Source organism: Typopeltis vanoorti, chromosome 12 (genome assembly GCF_054136105.1).
Source record: "Typopeltis vanoorti isolate ZY-2024b chromosome 12, IOZ_Tvanoo_1.0, whole genome shotgun sequence".
Taxonomy (NCBI): domain Eukaryota; kingdom Metazoa; phylum Arthropoda; class Arachnida; order Uropygi; family Thelyphonidae; genus Typopeltis; species Typopeltis vanoorti.
Window position 1 is genome coordinate 20,779,535 of NC_143560.1, and position 19,501 is coordinate 20,799,035.

General features: G+C 35.7%; 1 protein-coding gene across 1 annotated transcript in view; it reads right to left on the reverse strand.

The window, feature by feature from the left end:
• LOC150100619 (targeting protein for Xklp2 homolog) overlaps positions 1 to 19,501 on the reverse strand; it is a 293,999-nt gene that overhangs the window by 59,110 nt on the left and 215,388 nt on the right. The window contains exon 11 of the mRNA XM_090401739.1: positions 6,257 to 6,448. Within this exon, the coding sequence (XP_090257865.1) occupies positions 6,257 to 6,448 (192 nt within the window). The remainder of the gene's footprint in view (positions 1 to 6,256; positions 6,449 to 19,501) is intronic.

Consider the following 19,501-nt stretch of genomic DNA (forward strand, 5'->3'; position numbering starts at 1 on the left):
ACCAATCTACAGTGCGATGTTCTGTGAGGTTCCACAAGGATGTGTGAGATGAGTCTCCCTCATTTTCAAGATTGCCTATGTGCTCTTTTTTACGGAATTTGAAAATTCTCCCAGTATGATCCACATACACTTTCTACAGGAAAAAGGGATCTTGTATACCCTACTGTTTATAGAATGAAATGCTGTCATTAGGAAGCTTTGTAAGATGTTAACTAGTTTGAAGGCTGTTTGATGGATTTTAATAACTGTTTATCTATCTTGATATGTTGCCAACATATGGTAAAGAGACATTGCCTTTGTAATTGATTTCAGAATTACCAGAGTGGTTTTATCAGAAAATAATTCCTTCAATAACTTTCTTCATGTAATCCTTTTGATAGAACTGGTTAAATAGGATTTGAAGTGCTTCTTTTCTTGTAATTTCATCAGCTTTAAGTATATTTAAGGATCTGTTTTTTAAAGTTCTGATGATACCTATTTTTGTTGATGATGGTGGAAAGACCTTGCATGCAAGTACTTACCTGTGTGTTTTTTTTTTTTTTTTTTTTTCTGTAGACCTCTAATGTTAATCCTCCAGCATTGTTTTTGTTGATTAGGACATTTAGGAATGGTAATTTACTGTTGTTTTCTATTAATAATGCAACCTTGATCTTTAGATATCAACTGTTCAGGAAATGTACAAATCTCAGAGGACTTTCTGGGTATGCTTCCAGATAGTAAACACATAATCAACACATCTTCAACAGACATGGTTTTAGTATCATCTGTTCTTGGGCTTCTTCCTCAAATTTTTGCATATATAACTTAGTGATGGGAAGCAGTAGAAATGAACCCATTGCTTCAATCTTACATCCATGAAAACCTCAACAATCTCCCATAAAGAAACTAGGAATTTATAAAATTCATTGCTCTTGTGGCATTTGCTATGTAGGCCAGACAGGATGGCCTGGAGAGATCTGCATGTCTGAACACACAAAGGGCACCGAGAGAAAATGAAGCACAGATTGGGATTAGCCTTTCACACAACAAATACAGATTACCAAGTATTTTAGCAAAACAGAAATGTCGTATATTGATCATAATTGTTTTATAAGTAAACTTAAAGAAGCTTCAGAAATGCTCTGTATCCTACACAGTGTAACAGGTTTAATCCCACACCACATTTGATATGCATTCATCAAAAATCTAATTGCAGAGCTTGGATATGACACAGAATGTGACAGAAACAGCTAGCTTTGTTCGGACACTTGCATATTATTTAATCCAATGATTTTTTTTTTGTCACTCTGTTTATACTCTATGTACTAGACTGTTGAAGTTCATGAAAAATTTGTCATGTAATTATGTTTCTTAGTTGTAAAACTTGTTGAGTTGTATTGTTTATTTTAATGAAACCTAATTTTTGTTAAGAAACATGGTCTCCACACCCTGAACTTAAACAAACATTAACTACACAACAATATACAGATTTTCCATGATGTGCCTAATGATATACATGAATGAACTATCTGTTCATTATCTTTTAATTTGTAAAATAATGGGTGTTTAAAGCATTTGAGCTCTTTTTTGTTTATCTTCCTGAAGATACTGTTAAAAAAAAAAAAAAAAAAAAAAAAAAAAAAAAAAACTTTCTATAAGTTTGAACCTGCTTGATTATTTATGTAGTTGATAAGTCCTCATGGTTATTACCAAAAAAAGTCTGAGGTTTTCCTCTATGAATACATTAACTCTAACTTTTCTAATACAAAAGAACTGTTTTTCTCAATTTCCATAGTTACTCGAGCAAATATATCTTTCTTTAATGTATAGTTTTTACAGATTACAAAATCAATTTATGCTAGCTGGCTGTCCATCAGTTATGCTGCTCCCTGCATAAGACTTCAATATGACTACATCTGGATTACTGTGCACAGATCTAGTCAATTAGATTTCTCGAGGATAATAAAGTGGTGGAGATTAAACCAAAGGTGAATGATAATGAGATCTGTGTGACCCACAAATCCTCAGCCTTTCAATGAGGAGACTGAGGATTTGTGGCTCACAGAAGTTGATAAGTGGAAAAGCACAATATTATAGAAAGATATAAGTTACTTAAAGGGTTTTATGGCACTGATGCAGAGGAAATTTTTCAGTACATGACTAGAGTTGGTGGGAGAACATAGTCATTTCCTGGATTAAATATTCTTAATTCTTTATTCTAAGCTTCATATTATAATATATTGTTGTATTTCAAATTTTATAGTACAAAATTTTGATTGATCATATGTGAAACCTAAAAGAAAGAGCTCGTCCAGGTTACAATATGCACACAGTTGGCAGAGTGGTTAGCATATCTGCTCTCCAGCCGAAAGGCTGCGGGTTCAAATCCTGCCATGGGCATGGATGTTCGTGATTGTCTGTGAAAATACTAGTGGTAGTGGTAATGGACGGAGAGTTGTAGAGTGGGTGCCCTCCCTTGATGAGTCTTTGGACTCCTTGGAGGTGTCACGTAATAATAATAATAAAAAGTTACTAAATGCATCATCATTATATACACATGTATATATATATATATATTATACACACACACACATACATAGAGAAGGAGGTTAACATGCTAATAAAAATCAGGAGAAGGGTGACATATATTAATATATATTAACATTAATTAGGGTTTGGAACAAAATAAAACAAGGAAGATAAATAGCATTTAAGTTTTTATATTTTACACATGAAACTGGATCTTTGAATACAAATATGCTTAGAATTCATTACCTAAAACCATTATTTTATACAATTATTTTGAACAGAGCTTCCTCATTTCTATGGAAAAAAAAAAAATCTTTGATTCGAGTTCGGTATATGTTTGGGTTAGTTTCACTTTTTATTGTTAAAGGTAATGTATCGAATATTTTTGGCACTAAATAAGTATAATGTTTGTGTATTTCTTCTTTATTTGATTTAGGAACTTTGTATTTTATGCCCTTATGTCTACTAAAGAAAACCTTGTGTCCGATATTTATGCATTCATTATCATTTTTTATGAATAGCAGTAACCTATAAGCATATAAATATCTAAGGGGTAATTTGTTTAGTATGGTGTATATTTTTCACATTGCAGTATCCTTGTATTTGCTTCCAGTTAAGATTTGAATTCTATTCTGAGTCAAAACTAGAGGTTTCAGTGTAGTGCAATATATTCCTCCCAACTCAAAATACCATATTGTAGTACATTTTGAATTCGTATAGAACATAATACAGGGTGATTCTAAATTATTGTTGGGGGGGGGGGAGGGGGGTTCTATGGCCTATAATTTTCAAACTGGAAACAACAAAATAAAACTGCTTACAGAATATGAAAGTGTAACTCAAAAAGTTTTATATGGCAATGCTGTACTTGCCCGCATTGAAGTCTGGGAGATAATATGACATTACTTCAAAATAGCGACTGTTCAAGAGAAAGCAATGTGCCTACTTTGGTTTTTCGAATCTGTTATCACAATGCAATGTCATTACAGAAATCAGTATGGAAAGCATCCATCTTCAGATAATGCTATTGGACACTGATGAAAGTAATTTCAAGAGACTGGTAGTGTTCAGTACTAAAAGGGAGCAGAAAAACCAAGCACTTTGCAGGAAGATGTTGATCAAATCCTGAAAGCATTGTATCAAATCCTACAAAAATCAACTAGAAAAGCTTCTTTGCAGTTCGGTTATACCACAAACGAAATGTTTGGAGAGTTGTTCATACAACTCTGTGCCTACAAACTGCAGATTTTGCAGGCTTTACAGCCTGACAATAAAACCAGCTGTTTCCAATTTGCCCAAGACATTTTGTTATAAATTGAAGCTGATAAAAATTACCTTCCAAGATGGATATTTAGTGATGACTAAATATCCTCCCTGATACGCAAAACATTGTTTTGCGTATCAGGGAGGGTAAATCATCATAACTGCAGAATACTGGGATCAGAAACCCTCATGCCATTCAAGTATTCAAAAGAGATAGTCCATAGGTGAATGTCTGGTGTGCTTTGTCATGTTCAGAAGTTTTGTGACCCGTTTTCTTTGAGGAAAAAGTAGTGACAGTGGTGAACTATCTAGACATGCTACAGCTGATCTGTTATCCCAGTTGGAAGATCATCAGCCAAATGTGGTGGTCCAGCAAGATAGAGCACTGTAACAGTGGACTCTTACTGTCTGAGAATTTCTTGATATGCATTTTCCTGGGCACTGGGTTGGGCATGGTGGACCGATTCAGTGGTTTCTGACCTTGCCCGATATCTTAACACTTGTTTTCTTCCTTTGGGAATATGTGAAGGACATTGTTTACCAGACCCCTGTGACCTCCCTTGATGAACTGAAGACCAGAATTGTTGCTGCAATAGAAAGTTAAACCACAAATGATGGAGAATACTTGGAGAGAAATTGATTATCGCTTGGACATCCTACATACCATAAAAGACACACATATTGATTCTGTAGGTAATAAAACTTTTTGAGTTACACTTTCATATTCTGTAAGCAGTTTTATTTTATTGTTTCTGGTTTGAAAATTATAGGCCACAGAAACCTGACAATAATTTTGAATCACCCTGTATTTTTAACATATTTAAATTTAAGAATCTATTTAAGTAACAAGATATAATCCTCACGTTATTTACATTGGTGATGTGCAGTTTCCAACTTAAATTACAATCAATTTTTAATCCCAAATAAGTTATTACACTGACTTTCTATTTCCACACATTGCAGTTTGAATTTGTTCTGCAATTCCAATCATGTAAGAATAATTGTGCCACGAAGTTACTTTTTTACTTGTTGTATTTCACAAGTAAAAATTGTCCTATTTGGTTTTTGAGACATTCAGAAGAAGTTTATTCGACCAATTTGTTACTTTTAAAAGATCATCATTCACTACGGGTTAGCAAAAGCTAACCCTATAGTGAATCACATTAGGACTAGATTTTTCACTTGGAGAGTGGTGAATGACGGAAATGGCTTGCCAGTCTCTCACAAGTGAATGGCTTGCCAGTCACTTGTGAGAGAGGTATAACTAGTATTGTGTGAAAAGAGTTAGTGTCGGCTTCCTGTGATGAGTCTTAATACTTTGAAATCAGATATAACAACAACAATAGTAACTGAAGCAACCAATTAGGAAGTTACCACATAATAATTGACCAGTGCTCCTCCTCTGCATGACTGAGGCCACCAGTTGGGAGGCTAACTTACACATGCAAGCAGTCTGACATTTGTGCACCCCTATCCTGCATGATTACAAAACAGACTTACCGTGTTAGGCATGCAGGATAAGTTTTTCACCAGTTTATTTTCTTCAACTGTAAGTGATTTCTTGAAAGTTGAAATCCTGTTTCAAGTCTAAGCTATTTTCATGTGATATTTCTCACACAGTTAGTTCATTATAAATATTCCTAGTCAGCAGATGTTAATTTAAATAATGGTAACATTTTGAAATCAAAAGTTAATTTTCCAAGAACAAGAACAAGGAACTATAATTTCACACCATTCTAGTTCTGTTATCTTTATTCTCCCATTATTGTTTGAATTTCTTGAATTTGACCTGTTATCCTTTATGTGTGTAGTTCCTGTGAAATCCTTTCATCCTGCTCTCAGTATTAAGTTTCTACCAATGGCTTTGTTCTATTATCTTCAGTGTACAGTTGTTGTACTGAATTTTACAAGCATGCTTACTTCGCTATAAAATATCAATAGATATTTATTATCATTTGTTTTGATACATTTCAATATCTAGTTGATGCCTTTAATAGCTCTTTTCTTGAAATGTGTGCATTATGAATGATGCTGTTAATAGCATAATTCACATGCTAATACATACCTAAGTTAACCTTTAATTATTTCTCTTCCCTCCCATTTTTCTTTCTTGTTGCTATAAAGAAAAAAAAAAACTGTTAAACTTTCATCCATGAATAATGTCATGGATGAAATTTTGAACATAGTCACAGTAACCTCACTGAATGTCAATACTCATAGTATTGAATGAGTCGGAATGACTCCGTAGAGATAACACAAACATCTTGAGGCTTTCTATAGTGAAAACTACAATACCTGGCATACCCCTTGAAAGTGTATAGCAGAAAATGATAATGATGCCCCCATGCATATAAATTAAGAAAATATCACAGTATTAAAATTGATAAACCAGAAGAGAAAGAGAGATTTTATAATACACAGCTATGTATTATAATGTTCAAAGCAATTACATGAAAAAACAGAAATCTGGATTTATTTATTTTACCTTTTTCTCCATTTCTATTTGTTCCTGAATTTTCTCTGCCTTTTTTGCAAATCTTATTTTGTCACAAGATTCAAAACTAAAAGGTTCAGGGGTAGTAGACTTATTTTCTTTAGTTACTGTGAAAGGAACATCAAAATGAGGTGCAGGCCTAGGTCTAGACACTGTGCGAGGTAATTTGTTTTCTTTAGATTCCTGAAAGTAAAAATTAAATAACTTACTTATTTATATAATCAACAGCATAAAAAAAGCAACAGTGCCTCTAGTAACAACTTCAAAAAATGAAAATAGTTCATAATCCGACATTAACTTAATGACTTTGTCCACATGAATATGACTGACTGTTTAGTGCTCAAGCAAAGGAGTGAGTTTGTAATGAATATTTCTCTTCATATGATCAGGGTCTGAAAATATCAATGGATGACTTTTAGCAACATGACGCCTTCACGGAATTAGTAGTGTTACTGTAGAAAACTATCAGTTTTGACATATTTCAAAATCAGAATTCTTTGTTGATTTTTAAAAACTATAGTTGAAGACTCCAACTGAATTTAAAAAAAAAATATATATGTACTTCAAAGTATTTGCTCAGGTTTTAAAGTGACCCCCCCCCCTCCTAATACAAACATATCAAATTCCTGATATGTATCCTCAAGGGGTGTACAGGATAAGATAGTACTACATGAAATACCTACATCAGTACTAACTTCCTATCTACAACTTTCCTCCAAATCAATCTGTTACCCATCACGACTCCAACACTATCAGATCCTATATTTCTGTCTTCTAAGGCACTTTTTACGGTATCAATCCACCTATATCTTGGTCTTCCTCTGGGTCTTTTTCCTGCCAACCTGCAGAAAATACTTGTTTTACTAATCTTCCCTCTCCCATTCTGTTTAAGTGACCATACCACCTGAGATTAGCTCTGCTAACACATTCCTGGATGTAAACAATGTTAAGTTCTTTTCTAATATCCTCGTTTTTAATATGATACTGCCACTGATGCCATTTGTTCATGCCTCTATATATACAGCTAATTTAGTGTTTTGACTAATTTCTTTGATACATAATCTTGTAATTTGCTAGGATCTAGTGAATGGAGAATTCACACTAGAAAACTCATTTCACATGTGGCTATCGATGTAATCATAATAGAGTGAAACTGCTGGTAGGTGTAAAAGAAAAATTATCAATAAAGTTTTATGAATAAGTAAAGAGTATATCAACAGTTATTCATCAAATTTCCAAGGTGATTTAACTGAATCTGAGAATGTGCCCTTCTTTACAAGCTGCCATCTTATGGTCTTCATCCTACCCTTGTGATTAGATTGCAAGCTTCCTTTCTGGATGTTCAATTCACAATAAATTTACACTATCCACCAATAATCGTCCGAACACTTTAGCAATTTGTTGAAAGTTTATTTTCCACTTGGTTAGAGTATAATAAATTTAGTTTAATCCTTTATCCAAGTGTGAGCAAACAAAGTTTGCGCCTGAAAGTATCTTCAGGACTGGGTTAAGGTGGTACACACCAGGGCAACTCGTTGCAAAGGTGGAGCAAGCTACCAACACTCCTATCCTAGTATCTCCTATAATGCAAAACACATCTCCTTGCGGATATGTCTATTGTTATGCATTAAGGAAGGGGCCACTACCCAGACCGGTTTCGACCTTTATTGAGGTCTCTTCAGTGGGAGCCAGGCCCAAGTCGAGATATCAGGCAGAAGCATTTGTAGGTCATCTCCACCTATAGGAATTGCCAATTGGTGTGCCAACCTTTTTTAATAAATTACTCTGGATTTAGAGAAAGATGTTGAAAGTTTATTTTCCACTTGGTTAGAGTATAATAAATTTAGTTTAATCCTTTATCCAAGTGTGAGCAAACAAAGTTTGCGCCTGAAAGTATCTTCAGGACTGGGTTAAGGTGGTACACACCAGGGCAACTCGTTGCAAAGGTGGAGCAAGCTACCAACACTCCTATCCTAGTATCTCCTATAATGCAAAACACATCTCCTTGCGGATATGTCTATTGTTATGCATTAAGGAAGGGGACTTTATCCAAGTGTGAGCAAACAAAGTTTGCGCCTGAAAGTATCTTCAGGACTGGGTTAAGGTGGTACACACCAGGGCAACTCGTTGCAAAGGTGGAGCAAGCTACCAACACTCCTATCCTAGTATCTCCTATAATGCAAAACACATCTCCTTGCGGATATGTCTATTGTTATGCATCCCCTTCCTTAATGCATAACAATAGACATATCCGCAAGGAGATGTGTTTTGCATTATAGGAGATACTAGGATAGGAGTGTTGGTAGCTTGCTCCACCTTTGCAACGAGTTGCCCTGGTGTGTACCACCTTAACCCAGTCCTGAAGATACTTTCAGGCGCAAACTTTGTTTGCTCACACTTGGATAAAGGATTAAACTAAATTTATTATACTCTAACCAAGTGGAAAATAAACTTTCAACATCTTTCTCTAAATCCAGAGTAATTTATTAAAAAAGGTTGGCACACCAATTGGCAATTCCTATAGGTGGAGATGACCTGCAAATGCTTCTGCCTGATATCTCGACTTGGGCCTGGCTCCCACTGAAGAGACCTCAATAAAGGTCGAAACCGGTCTGGGTAGTGGCCCCTTCCTTAATGCATAACAATAGACATATCCGCAAGGAGATGTGTTTTGCATTATAGGAGATACTAGGATAGGAGTGTTGGTAGCTTGCTCCACCTTTGCAACGAGTTGCCCTGGTGTGTACCACCTTAACCCAGTCCTGAAGATACTTTCAGGCGCAAACTTTGTTTGCTCACACTTGGATAAAGGATTAAACTAAATTTATTATACTTTAGCAATTTAAAACTTATACCAGCAGGCGAACTCTAATATCAGGTATGTTCACTTTTGGCTTTGATCACCTCCTGCTCTCTTTGAGGGAGGCTTTCCACCAATCTACAGCAGAGATCAGGTGGAATTTGTCTCCACTCCTCCATCAAAGCAGCACTGAGTTTTCAGACAAATCGAGGACGTGCTGCTCTGTACCTCAATTGTCATTCCAATTTGTCCCACAGGTGTTCGAAATGGTCGAGGTCAGGATTATGCACCGGCCAGGGCAGATGTTTAACATCCATCTCTTTATACCATTCCATAACAGCTGCAGTTCTGTGTCATGGGCATTGTCATCTTGACAGTAACATGGGTCAATTCTATAAAACCTCCACAGTGTAGGCAGCACCTGATTATCCAGAATATCAAGGTATTGAGCTGCCTTCATGGAACCATGGACAATGACAAGTGATCCCACTCCAAATCAGCCGAATGCACCCTACACCATTACTCCTCCACCACCAAACTTTACTGTGGGCACAACACACTGTGGTAACAAGTTTTCCAGGCTGCCTCCACATGCACACCTCCTACCATCAGACTGGAAATGGGTGAACTGCGATTCAATGCTCCAGAGTACCATTTTCCACCAGTCAATTTCTAGTTCACAAGCTCTTTGCACCATGCCAGATGAGCTGCCTTGTTCATCGTTGTGATGTTCTGCTTGTTTGCCACTGTTCTTCCATGGAAGCTCAGTAAATGGAGTTCTTTTTGAACAGTATTAGTTCTCACCATGGTGTTACTGGTGCTCTGGAACTCATCATAGATGTTCTGTGCTGATTGTAGCCAGTTTTTTGCATGCCATCCGTTTTAACACCTTCCTGTCCCTGTCAGTCATTTTCGCAGCTGTCCTGGGTGTTTTCCTGCACTAGTGATGCTAGAAGTCTCTATTTGTTAATCACATCACTAACCATTGATTTTGGATGCTTCAATTGAGTGGCAATCACATATGGACATGCCACCAATGTGACAGCATGATGCCGCCTCTCTCTCTCGAAGTAACTGAGTTCAACTACCACCTGTATTCAACTGCTATGATGAAATACTGCTTCCTGCTATCTGTACACTGGATTTTATGTTATTAATAAACCTGAAATGTTCCATAACTTAAAATAAAAGGGTGTCTGGACAATTATTGGTAGATAGTGTATGTGTAAATTTAAAATTTAAATCAGGAAAATCAATTTCAGCTTTTAAAATTTGTGTTGCAACTAATTCTTGATTAAAAATCCTTATAGATCAACTTCCTTATTTAAGTGAGTTACATGAGGTTAAGGATGCCTTAATCAAAAGAAAACAAGTCCCAGGGTATTATTACTGAAACATGAGCCTTACAAGGAATTCCATGGAAGCATTTATCAAACCTGAAGATTCCATTTCCAAGGAAACCAAAGTTATCAAATAAAACAGAGGAATGACTGGGTTATCTCTCAAATTGAGATCCATATAATGCCCAGCTAATTGTTTGTAAGGCATTAATAAAAAATTCTAGTATTAAGTATCTGCTTAGAATACTTTTTAATTTGGGCAGTGCAGAACCTATAAATGTGCCCTAATGCATTACACCAGTAGCTTTTGTTTTTCAGGGTTTGAAACAGACTTTGTGCATCAGAAGTTTTCTTTTTTAACTCCCTTCTTTTGAATTAATTGATATACTCTTCTTTATTTCAGCCAACATTTTAAAAATTTTTTCTTGAGCTTTTGTAAAGATACAAATTTAGTGTCTCAATTTTGTAATTAAGTACTGATCTTAATTCCTTTACACTCTTATTAATTAAGAGCGGGTAAAAGTATATTCTGATTTTGCTCCTTCTGCGTAATATCCTCGTTCAGAACCTTGCAGTGTATGTAATGGTTTTATAGTTAACTTATCTAATTCTCCTTTTACTGCGTAATTTGAAGTGTTGTCTTATTTATGTATATGTACAGCTTATCTCAACTCCTGTTTCTAATCCATTCCTAAATTGATGAAATATCATCTTATACATAATTCAATGTCAGACTGATGATATCAATAATTTGAACTGTTACAGTGAGCCTATAACATTGACAAACAGATTCCTTTGGACCTTGAAATTATGAACTTTCCATAAGTTGGGACTTATGGAAATTCCATAAATAATAATAACTTCAGCACCATCTGAAACATCCCCTGAAAAATTATACAACACAACTCTTAGTTTTCTATGAGTGAACTAAAAAAAATGGATAAATTATATCAATCCCTGTACTGAATTATTAGTTTAAAGTGTGCTCATAGTCATCATTCCTCTTTAAATAAGTATAACTGGTAATTAATTTACGGAATTAACAACGCATATGAAGTATTTAATTAAAGATAACTTTAATGAATCACTTCTATATTTCGGCAATGTCACATTGCCATCTTCAGGAACATAAAGATATGGTATGTGCACTAAGGAACTAACAAAGCAAATGAGGAAGAAAGTAATAAACTAATTTTGTTCCTAAAGTCCTAATGGTGCCCTCTTGTGGGCTAATTTGGTAGTCTTGGCAGTTGGGCTGAAGTTCTCATAATGAAAGTCTCCCAAATTTGGGGCAGTTTCATGCACCCAAATTTGTTGAGGTCAGGAACGTTTTTTAGAGCTGCTGAAGATTCTTTGAATAATCTTTCGTATTTAAACTTGCTGCGATGGATTATTTTTGTTTTCTTCCAAAATATAGAAGTGATTCATTAAAGTTATCTTTAATTAAATACTTCACATGCGTTGTTAATTCCGTAAATTAATTACCAGTTATGTCTAACCAACGTATAAGTCTTACTACTAGAATCATGATCATCCACGGAGATGCAATCGCACGAAAGGCCCGTCAATACGGCAAATTGAGGTTGAAGATATCGAGGCAAATAAATCGTCTGATGTTCCTAAAACGCTGCCGGGATAACAAAGTGATCCCCAACTGTGTCAAATTGAAGCACCGTTTCACTTCCGAGAAAGCTCTACGCATTTATAACCGCACTAGCTTCGCCCTGTTAAGAGAACAAATTACCGCGACGCGTGTTCTCCTTGCCGACGAAAACAAAACCTTACGGGCACTAGAGGAAGAGCTTTCTAACACACTCGGCCTTGATCTATGGTCTATACTTCATGACATCTCATGCACATCGGCAAGAAAGGAATTCGAAAAAATACGTAGTCGGCACGTGAAAAAATACGAAAACCTGACAAAGACTTCTACTTCTGTACCCCAGCCACCACTTAACACAGTAGTCAACCTCTCGTCGGCAGTTTTAAAGCCTGAAGCACTCACCGCACTTTCACGTGGTCACAATTTCGCCCTAGCTCCAAAAAGGATACCTGCTGAAGAAATCATGAGCCAAATAGAGCGTGGAATTCGCAACCTGCCTAACCATATCGCCAACAACGTGAGACTGGATGTAGTCGGTGTTCTCACTAAAGCCAAACCTCCGAAATCCAACTTATCCAAAAACGAATATACAGCCCTACAAGAATTAAAAAACAACAAAAAAATAGTAATCACCAAAGCTGATAAGAGAAGCGCCACTGTGGTACTCAATCAAAAAGACTACAAAGGTAAGCTAAATTCTTTAATACGAGACCGTACTACTTACCTCACCATTGAATATAATCCGACCAACTCTCAGATTAGAACTATCCACAGACTCCTTAAGAAGGTCACTTCTTGGCCTGTGGAAGTCACCAACAAACTTAAACCTTATAACTCTAGACCCCCCCGATTATATGGACTCCCAAAAATACATAAACAAAATGTGCCATTGCGTCCCATAGTGGATGGCATTGATTCCCCCACACATAAATTAGCCAAAACGCTCACACACTACACTGGCAACACACCATCACACATAAAAAACTCAGCCCACTTTAAAGCCAGTATAGAAAACCTCACACTCCAACACACTGACATAATGGTCAGTTTTGACGTCTCCTCCCTATTCACTAATGTCCCACTCAAAGAAACCCTTGAGCTCATCCAAGCCAAGTTTCCTCCCGATATCTCAGCCCTATTTCAGTTCACAATGAACTCAGGCTATTTCGTTTGGCAAGGAAAGTTCTACAAACAGATAGAGGGGACAGCCATGGGTTCACCACTTTCCCCACCCTTGGCCAATTTCTTTATGGAGACATTTGAAGAGAAAGCCTTAAACTCCGCCCCACAAAAACCCACTATTTGGCTTCGTTATGTGGATGATGTGTTTGCTATTTGGCCACATGGCTCAGACACACTCCACTCCTTCCTAACACACTTAAACAACCAACATCCCAGAATCCAGTTCACCTTAGAAAAAGAGGAAAACAACACCCTCCCCTTCCTAGACACTTTAATCACCCGCCAGCTTGATGGATCTTTGGTTTTCTCTGTTTACAGAAAACCCACCCACACTGGCAGATACGTTCACCAGCAATCCCCCCCCCCCCCTCACAACAATATGGGGTGATAAAAACACTATATAACAGGGCAAAATTAATCTGCTCAGATGACAAGGCCCTGACTATGGAACTAAACCACATCCTCAACACTTTCTTAGCCAATGGCTATAACCCCAAAAAAATCCAAAAAATACTAAAACCTGTAAACCACAACCCCCCTCCACAATAAAGACTACACCAAGTCTATCACTATCCCCTACATCCAGGGCACCTCTGAAAAAATAACTAATATCCTCAAAAAATATGACCTTACTTCCTGTTACAGACCATATAAAAAGTTGGCATCCCTTATCCGCTCTACCAAAGACCAACCACTTCCCCTAGACCTACCTGGTGTATACCAGGTCCCTTGCAGCTGCAGATTATCCTACTTTGGCCAAACAGGCAGAACAACAAATATCAGGATTTCAGAACACCAAGACTACATCCGGTTTCACCAGTACAGCCGCTCTGGGTTGGCAGACCATGCCTTAGATACTCACCATAAAATTCGTGGAAGAAAACAAAAATAATCCATCACAGCAAGTTTAAATACGAAAGATTATTCAAAGAATCTTCAGCAGCTCTAAAAAACGTTCCTAACCTCAACAAATTTGGGTGCATGAAACTGCCCCAAATTTGGGAGACTTTCATTATGAGAACTTCAGCCCAACTGCCAAGACTACCAAATTAGCCCGCAAGAGGGCACCATTAGGACTTTAGGAACAAAATTAGTTTATTACTTTCTTCCTCATTTGCTTTGTTAGTTCCTTAGTGCACATACCATATCTTTATGTTCCTGAAGATGGCAATGTGACATTGCCGAATATAGAAGTGATTCATTAAAGTTATCTTTAATTAAATACTTCATATGCGTTGTTAATTCCGTAAATTAATTACCAGTTATGTCTAACCAACGTATAAGTCTTACTACTAGAATCTTTAAATAAGAGTTACAATAACTGAATAAAAGTATACTCCTACTTTCAGCAGAGAGAATATTCAGTAACAGCACATTATGTAGGCAGATATATAATACAATATTTTATATTCCAATCACTAAAAATAGGAAATATCAACACCTAGTTTTGCTTAATTAGACAAAATCCTGTGAGAAGTATTTTGAAAACAGCAGTACGTGAACTGCCTTTAACAGACTGCATGTCTATGCAAGTTTCAATAAAACTTGTTGTATTCCTTAATTTCATGGAAAGTCATCATTAAATCAAAGTTACTATGTGAAAAGTTTACATTATCACTAACTTCCTATCAACAATTTTCCTCAAAATTAGTCTGTTCTCTAACAGGACTCCAATATTATGTTTTGATCCTCTACAGCACTTCTGACTGCATTAATCTACCTAGATCTTGGTCTTCCTCTGGATCTTTTCCCTACCATCACAGCATCAAACATCTGTAGTGTTAACCTTTCCCATTCTGCTTAAGTGACTATACCACCTCAGATAAGGTTTGCTCACACATTCTTGAATGCCAACAATAAAAAATTCCTGATGCCATCTGTTCTCCCTTAATGTCACAGAATGCTAATATTGGTGGTCTCATCATTGATCAAAACTATTTTTATTTCTAACCTGGGTCTCAGATCCATAAGTTAAAAATTGGTTTGAATGCTGCCTTGTAAATAGCTAGTCTAGTTTATTTGACTAATTTCTTTTTTATTCTGTATAAATTTATTCAGCTGACACTCCACCATTGCACTGTTGCTTAATCTATTGCCTATTTCCATTTTTAATTTGCAGTCTTCACTAAAATGTGCCTAATAAAATGCTTACTTGTTCTGCAATTTCTATATTTAGAATGCAAGTTTTCGTGCCAAATTTGTTATAGAGCAGTTATTCAATTTAGTTAAAGAATTTTGCAGACTTGTATTAGCTTTAGTATAACATGATCTACATAAAGAGCAGAGATTAACATATCTAATTTCGATATCATTTCTTCTTCTTTATTTATTTTCACAGTTTTTGTCTTTTTATTATTGATTTTCATGCCAAGTTTTTTACAACAATTTAATTTAGTTAAAGAATTCTGCCGATTGTACTGGATTTATTTTAAAACATAACATTCTGCATAGAGAGCTGAGATTAAAATCTCCAATTTTTTGATATAAGGTTTAATGCCACTTTATTTCATAATGTGCACTTGTAACTTATACTTTATTTTGCATCAAACCATCATTACAGAAAGTCTCAATCCATATTATTCCATAAACTTCAAATTTTCCATCTCTCTCTCTCTCTCTCTCTCTCTATATATATATGCTGGGGGGGGGCTCTGCCCCCTGGTGTCCAACTCCTGTGTTCCAGACTGGTAGGCCGATTCTCCTTGAATTCTGACGACTCGAATTTTGAAAACTTGAGTTTTCAAACTAAACTGAACATTCAGCAATTTAGCCATTTCTAATGCATGACATTCAGACCATGAAATTACTAAGGGTTATGCTTCAATCAACATGCTTTCTTTTGATTAATACAATTTTCTTGGATTTCCCTTATTCTGTTCAGCTAACTTCTTCATAATCCAATTTTGCCTTTCTCCATCATCACCAATGTCACGCTTCTGGCCTGCTCTTTCATATTCTTCTGAGACTAATCATCACTCATCACTCTGTTCACAATATCAGATCCAAAACATTCTCTTTTTGTGATTCTTGCTTTAAAGTGTTAATCAGCTATTCAACTCCCATGTCATTATTTCCTTAAGTCTTCAGATATACTCTGAGCGCTTCCTAAGCAAGGCTAATTCCTCTTCTGAATAGTTTTCATACCAAGGTACTGCTTTAATCTGCCTTCTCAAATTATTATAATTACCTGCCTTATAATTCCACACATTTCCCTTCTTAGTTAAAGCTTTTGCGTGTCATCACTTCCTAAGTTAAAACTGCATGAATTATCACTCCTAGCAGCTGAAGGCATAACAGTCATCTCATTAACAGACAGATTCACCAATTACTAGACTAATACTATCCAGTGTTCTTGTATTGCGAGTTCCTTCCAACACACTGTTTAAGGTAATTTTATAAATTATATCACAATAGTTGAAAATGCCCATGATGATAGTCATGGGCATTTTCAACTTTTTTTTTTTTTTCTTCTTCAGATGATCCTCATCTACAGCAGCATTCACTTGTGTATTATGTTCTGTTCACCTCTATATCACATTAAACAGCCTTGAACCAATTGCCTGTATCACTCATGCTACCACCACCACCAGTGGTGAAATGAACTCTGGTTGTAAATTTCTCTGCAGTCATTAGTAATACTCCTCCATGCTTCCTGTCTACCTTCCCCGAATATACTGAATCCAATCCCATTCTTTTCCTGAAAAGATATCCAAGTATTACCCATGCTAATAATTTTGATCCCGCTACATCTACCAATGCTAAGAACTTCTTTAATCTGTTAATCATGATGCTTCTGACATTAGTATACATGTATAACAGCAAAGCACCAGGCTGATAAGTACTCTGGTAGCAGCCAAAGTGTTAATTTCTCAGCCAAATTCTCACTATATTTTTGCAGTATTTATTATTTTCATTCCCTAACTTATTTTCATTCTCTCTCTCTCTGTATGTCATTACACTCATAATTAAGACCCTCTTAATTTAATATGTCCATCCATGCTTTCACAAAACCACCAAATGGCATCTAGTTGCTCTGAATATTCATACTCACTCTTTTACAAATATATTTTTATACTTGCAAGCACCTAACATCAAACGCAAATCCACCTTGCAAGTATAAAAATATATACATATAATCAAAAAGCTTTATTAAGATTAAATAATAAAAAATAAATATTTTGGATTGCTATCTCATTATTTAAAATAGAGTAGGCACTCACTATAGTGAATACATGGAAAAGTGTGAACAAAGGACTATTGAAAAATACCATATCAAATCAAAATATTGAGATATATGAATGATGTTTTCATTATTTGGCCAAGTTCAGAAGAATCTCTCCATAATTTCACTGCCTTCCTTAATGGTTTAAATCAGAAAATCCAATTTACATGAAAGGTGTTGTTTAATTCAGACGGTATATATAAGAATACAGAATTATAAGTAAATAATTATTTATTGACTTATTGCTGATATTTCGCTAGTGTTATAACCAGCATCTTCAGAGCACAAAAACACAGTATACGAGACTACAACAACATGGTATAACAAAGGGAATAGTTCAACAAAATTATAGCAACAACACAAAGACTAAAGTCCTAATTAGGTGCCCTCTATCTATATAAAAAAAAAAAAAAAGAGAAAGCAGGTAATAGTTATGTCTTAAGATGACTGTCTCCCAAATCTTAGGCAAATTTATACAGCCATATTTGTGGAGATTCAGAGTATGTTTCTGTGCAGTACTTTTGTTTTCTTCCAGTTGATCCTGTGTGCAGGGATATTTGAAAGCATGGTCTGCTAGGCCCAACTTGCCATAGTGATAGTGCCAGATGTATCTTTTATGTTCACTGATGTGGATGAGTTCTTCCTGTATGACCACGGTAAGCTTGATTACACGATCAGAGTACTTCGTAGACTCCTGGATGTGATAAAGGAGGGATGCTGTCCTTGGGTGAATGGATGAGAGTTGCTAATTTGACACACGGTCTGAATACAGTGCATAGTTTATGTTTATTGAGAATTCTAGATATCTTTTCCAATGTGCTGCCTTTAATGTATGGGATGGTGACTGTTTTGTTGTAGTTCTCTGTGGTGGATAGTGGTAGGGGTTTCTTAGGAGCATTCAGTATTTTGTTTATCTTATGGGGATTATAGCCATTGGCCAAGAAGGTGTAGCATAAGTGAGCCAGTTCAGCAGCAAGAGCATTGTCATTGGAACAGATTGCTCTCGCTCTGTGGGTTAGTGTTTTTAAGATACCATACTGTTGAGAAGGGTGATTGTTTGTGTAAATATCTCCCTGTGTGTGTGGGTTTTCTAAAAACTGAGAATGATAAGGAACCATCTGAAAGACATGTGATTAGTGTATCCAGGAAGGGCAGACAGTTATTAGCTTCCAGTTCCATTGTAAAGTGAATTTTTGGATGTTGGCTATTAAATGCACTAAGAATGTATTGTCGTGACGTTCTATTTTCATATTATGTTCTAAATCCGCCATCTTGGTTCAAGTCACTCTTATCAATATAACACTTAATCGCAAATTGATCACCGATCCAAAAAAAATAGAGAAATTTATAATTATACTGCGCCACCCTATTTTTGGATTAGTCTATATAAATAGTAAGATCAATCTTTAATTAGCTAGCAGTCTTCTCATTTACTCTGGCCGAATTAACTATTATTCTATTTGGGGCACCCGCTAGATTCGAATTTTTTATGAACGGTGCAATAATAAGGAATTCAGGCAAACACAATATTTAGATTAACAAAATAAAACATTTAATATATGATATATAACAAGTACAATAATTCTACTTTTAAATGAAACAATACAATAAACTCAATACAACTCGCTAAGTCTCTCATTCCAGTTCGATGTTCTAAATTCTCAAAAACAATTTGCAACTTCAAAAACACATATTTTCTTAACTCAGATTAAAATAACAAACTTCACAATCAGTCAGTCTCTACAAATCTGTCAGTTCAATGCTTAAGTTCACAGCAGGCACTAATCTAGGTAGACAATATTCCAAGCAAGCTTATTCCGGACCTTGAGCATCGGAGATCTATTACAGTTAATGCTAGAATAGACAAACATATACAACTACTCTTACCAGATAAAATCTTCAATACATCAAGTTATTGCGAGTACACTTATGAATTAACTTATTTACATTAGCGGAACACACATAATAAAATTCTTCTACGCTTTAACTGAACTTTTGTTAACTGCGCTTCACTATTCTAAAAAAAACACATCAATAAGGCACTGATATCTTTCCTTGTTTACTTTTCTGAAACTAGATAAATTCATTA